This window comes from Cynoglossus semilaevis, unplaced genomic scaffold (genome assembly GCF_000523025.1).
Source record: "Cynoglossus semilaevis isolate Cse_v1.0 unplaced genomic scaffold, Cse_v1.0 scaffold376, whole genome shotgun sequence".
Taxonomy (NCBI): Eukaryota; Metazoa; Chordata; class Actinopteri; order Pleuronectiformes; family Cynoglossidae; genus Cynoglossus; species Cynoglossus semilaevis.
In genome coordinates, this window is record NW_007585115.1 from 266201 (window position 1) to 271369 (window position 5169).

General features: G+C 42.0%; 1 protein-coding gene across 2 annotated transcripts in view; it reads left to right on the plus strand.

The window, feature by feature from the left end:
* Window positions 1–5169, plus strand: part of aopep (aminopeptidase O (putative)) — a 62631-nt gene that overhangs the window by 16019 nt on the left and 41443 nt on the right. For both annotated transcript variants that reach the window (XR_003049018.1, XM_025053651.1), the window contains exons 4-6: window positions 1634–1883; window positions 2599–2812; window positions 3763–3887. Coding sequence is in view for 1 of the 2 variants with exons in the window: in XM_025053651.1 (XP_024909419.1) it covers window positions 1634–1883; window positions 2599–2812; window positions 3763–3887 (589 nt within the window). In the remaining variant the exon portion in view is untranslated. The remainder of the gene's footprint in view (window positions 1–1633; window positions 1884–2598; window positions 2813–3762; window positions 3888–5169) is intronic.

Genomic DNA, 5169 nt, shown 5'->3' on the forward strand with positions numbered 1-5169 from the left:
TGTTTGCTATATGATATATTTAATTGAAATTGCTGTTCCGAACAACCAATGACCCATAAAGAAAAATCTTGAAAATGATCAGGTGTGCCCAAACTTTTTCATACCACTGTATATATTCAGAAACTCAATATATACGCAAAACAGAAACTCAACACTCTCGGACTGAGCTCCACCCTCTGTAACTGGGTCCTGGATGTTCTGACAGATAGGCCTCCATCCATGGCGTCGCCTCCTCTTTAGTCACGCTCAGCACCGGCTCCCCCCAGGGCTGCGTGCTGATCCCCCTATTCACTCTGCGCACAGACGACTGCTCAGCACTACATCCGAACTGTCTAATTGTATAGACTGTTTAGTTTGTGGATGATACAGCCGTGGTTGGACGCATCATAGCCAACGACGAGTCCAACTACAGGCAGGAGGTGGAACATCTGGAGGGTTGGTGTAGAGAAAGACCAAGGAGATGATCATTGACTTCAGAAGAGGGAGACAGCCCCCCTACCCTGCACATTGGAGGAACAGTGGTGGAAGTGGTCTGGTACACATCTCCGATGACCTCACCTGGAGAACCAACACTTCCTGCCTGATCAGGAAAGCACACCAGCGTCTCTACTTCCTGAGGAGACTGAGGCTGGACTGGGCAGCTCAGATCTTACTTCTTTCTACAGATGTGTGGTGGAGGGCGTCCTGTCCTCCTGCATCATTGTGTGGCAGGGCAACTGCTCGGCGGCGCAGAAGAAGGCTCTGCAGGCTCTGCAGAGGGTGATCAAGGCTGCACAGAGGACCATGAGACCCACCCTTCCCACTACCATCAACATCTACACCGCCTCCCCTCAGGCAGACAGTTATGGAGCATCAAAGGCAGGACCAGCAGACTGAGGAACAGCTTATTCCCTGAAGCTGTGAGACTGCTGAACTCTGGTGGACCCCTGTAAACCCCCCACCTCACACACCTCCCAACACCCCCTGCTCCCCACTCACAATCACTCCACGGACAGTACATAATTTGTGGCTGCACATTTCCTCACAACTTCCTTATATGTTGATCTTGTTGTCTTTGCCCAATGTTGTTGTTTTTGTCTTCCATTGCACAATTGACACTTTCCTCTTTCTTCGAACTCTGTACTCTTTTGAACTCTTTTCTTACTTGTACTTGATCCGGGACCAGGGAAACTAATTACATCCCATGTATGTATATGTATTCAAAGATTCAGTTTATTTATATGGGAACTTCAGCGTGGTACCAATAACGTTAGGTCAGTGTATTGATCTAAAAATGTAACACTATATATTATAGACAGGATGATTTTAGAAAATGTATACAAAATAACTGAAGAGATTATTAATATATATAAAAAATTACATTTTGCACAGATGGCTATTTTTTTCTGTACCATAATTAACATTTCAGTGTTAAGGTCGTTGTCTTGTTGAAGTATCCAGCCCCAGCAAATAACAGGGAATGTTACATGTGCCAAGCTGTACTGATGTGATATTTGATTTTCTGAATCAATGATAAAACAGTCAAAACAATTAACAAACCTTTTCAAATTTCTATGTTAATTTCTGTTAAATCAGTCTCTTATGTTACCCCTCTAATGTTGTTTGTAAGCTCTTCTTTCTTTGCACCCTGCAGTGTTTTCATCCTGGGACTACTACGTCACAATGCCCATGCCTGCCTCCACATTCACCCTGGCAGTGGGCCACTGGTGCCAGGCAGCAGAAATTCCCCGTGTTTTGGAAGGTGGGGTGAGGAACAAGGTGTACTGCCGCAGGACTGCCCCACCTGTGGCTGGGTCTGTGAAACAGACTGAGGATGAGCTCGTGCTCAAGTGCAAAACTTCATTTAGTGGAGAAATAATGGGCCATGTAGTCCAGACTCGCAGGTATGTTATTACTTTTTTCTGTTTTAATGTCTGTGTTATTCCTCCATATTCCAAGTCTGCTCTGACTGCAGGTCTGGCCCTTCAGCATTCCATGGTGAAACTTTACTTTGGCCCTGCAAGAAAAGGTGCAGGCGAAGTTTCAGGTGATGGATAGAATGTAGAGCTCAATTAGCGTTTTATTAAAGCCATGACCATAGTACATTGACTCCAATTTAGAGGAATGATATTTGGGAGAGAAAAAGAAAGTGAAGTGTGTTAAATTTTATAGAAGTACAGGATATAGAGCACAGACTGTGACATTACTGAGAGAGGGATAACTGTGGGCAGGGCAGCGTTGAGCTGGGGTCTTCCTCTTCACTAGCCAGGGGGCTGGAACTGCTGCCAATGGTTTCCAGTAATCATACTCCTCCTTCTCCTCCTTCCCTCATGGTTTCCCTCCAGCGGCAGCCCAGCTGTAGTGTGCTACAGGCCCCAGGAATCTCCTGCTACAGGGAAGGCCTTTATTTTCATTGACTGGGTATTGGATTTAGGAGCAGTGAGGCAGTATATCAACACATACTTTTTTTAGGGATCACTGTGGTTTGTCTTTGTGACATGTCTGTACTCTCCATTTCTACTGCTTCCGCTGAAAAGCAGCCTCTTGAGTGTGACAATGTATTAACTCATTGTTATTAACCTCAGATTTCACTTATCTCCCTGTTTTAATCTGCTGCAGTGGAGACCAGACCACCTTCTCAGACTCTACATTTTCTCACACTTCCATGGAGGTTGAGGAGCTTTCTGTAACTGATTATTCAGGCATGGATGGTGACGGAGTCTCTTGTTCCCATGGCGACTACCTTTGCCGATTTACTGAGCAGTCAGCTTGGTCCCAGCGGGTGATACCACACCGAGTGTTTGGTCCTGTCAGCTTGATGCACAAAGCCCAGGTGGAGTTTTCATAAAAAAGAAAAAGCGAACTGAAGCCTAAGCTTATTATATTTAAGTTGATTTTTTTCACTTTTTTCACACACCTTTTTTTTCAACCCTATGTCGTCAAAGAGAACGGTTAGCAAAAGTTGAGAGCAGTTTGAACCCTGTCATGTTGAACTGTGAGTTGGTTATATAGTAGATGTTAAAACACTGTTTATGTAGTGTTGTGCTCAGGGTGGCTGATAAAAAAACCCCAACTTCCCTGTTTCTGTTTACCTCTGCTGCAGACAGTTAGCCCCAGAACTAATGCCACTGTTTGGAAAAAAAGCAGTTGCTCACCTCGGTGATGGGTTAAAAGCAGAGGCTCAATTTTGTTGTATCCCTGTGTTACAATGCCAATAAAGACTATAATAATTAATATTAATAATAACAGTGAAATAAATATTTCTGTGTAAATAATATCTTGCTCTGTAAATATCCCTTGTTACAACGTGGACACTTGCGGCTTATATAGATGTGCAGCCTATATTCAGGTGTACTCAATAGTTTGGAAATTACAGTAATATTTGTGCCGCACAAACAGATTTATCAAATTCTAATAAATCTCCCTGAAACATTTTACAGTATATGCAATGCAGTCGTAATGCTTAGAACAGTGGTTCTTAACCTTGTTGGAGGTACTGAACCCCAACAGTTTCATATGCACTTTCACCGAACCCTTTGGTGATGGCCAAGCGGCGGACGTCATCACAACTCATATGAGTTGGGAGACTGAGACTGACTCACCGAACCCTGGGATTCGATCAAACCCAGGTTAAGAACCACTGGCTTAAAATATTCACTTAAGTTTATTTTCTGGATCACAAACTGTATAATAAACATGTTGTACACATGTAATATTGAAATCAGTGGTTCCTGTGTGTTTTCCCTTTGTTGTTCTGATCAACTTGTGTCTTATTATTTGCAGGAAGGAGTTTTGAAGCTGTTGCCACGATGCCTGGCTGCAGCGTATGCCATCCTGGGAACACATCCCTTCTCTCGTCTTGATGTTCTCATTGTTCCTGCAGGGTTCTCCAGTCTAGGCATGGCCAGGTAAAGACAGTTGAGTCTCTCTGGTAAAGTGGTGGAAGTTTCAGCTCAGTCTAAAGGGGAGGGCATCAGCAAACAAAACAAAAATGAAAAGTTTCTTGAGAGTACAATTTTTGTTTTAGGCGAAGAAAAGAAAAATCACTTGACTTGTAGAAAAGACACACCTTCCTCCACTACCCTGTCATGCCTAAGGTTTAAGGGATGGGAGAGAGCATTTAAAATCAATATGTATGCTAAGGTAAATGACGCTGTATAGCGTCCTTTGGAAGAATCTTGTGGATCATCTGAAAAAAGTAATTTGACATCACGAATGTGAGACCTGACTCTGCAGACCAAAAATAAGGTGTCTGTGGGTTTGTTAACCAGCGTGATGAAGAATATGAGACTTAAGCAAAACTGATGGTCGGCTACGATATAAAAATACAGCTTCTTTTTTGATTTTACAAACCACCCATAGACACACACACATTCACATGCATATAAAACTAGTGTGATAAGGAATGTGAGACTGAAGCAAAAAATATATACATTCATATATACAAATTTGTCTCTATACTGTATATATGCATACGTGTATATATACAAATATGTATATAATACATATTTATATATGTACATACAGTATATACATGTATTACATATATGTATTTTTACGTACAACTCTGCAGTAGTGACAAATGCTGTTCTTTTCTGACTACAGTAAGTGTCTGCTCTCAGTTAATTTTCACTGTTTTGACTGTTGAAAAAAAAGAAAGAACGTCACTGTTGCCACAAAGAAGCAGAACTCAACACATTGTTGTTTCTCTTTGTCTTCCTGCTTTTGGTTTTTATAGAACAGTTTGGTCGGTTTGATTAATGACATGCTTCACATCTCGGTCTTCTCCACTTTGAAATTGTTCACTGAATTAAGGAGTTCGGCAGTGACTCTCCCTTAACTCCTTTGAGTCTCTTGTCATCACTCCTCTTTCCTCAACATTACGATTTTCAACGCCGCCCTCCGGGACGTGTCTCATGACATTTTTAGGATATTCCTTGTATGTTTAAAAGAAATATACTGTATGTTTTTGGACAAGAGAGGTACCATTAAATTACTGTAGCCTGACTGGCCAGGGAAAATAGCAGATACATTGAGTTTGACAGACAATGGAGTTTTCAGCCTCGTTCTAGGCCTCCTTGTAAAACTCTTTTCCATGCACTGTCCCTGTCTTTTTTCATTGTCACGTCACCAACTTTTATTATGTTTTTCATCTCTTCCATATTTTGTCTTTTTTTCCTCACCTTTTTA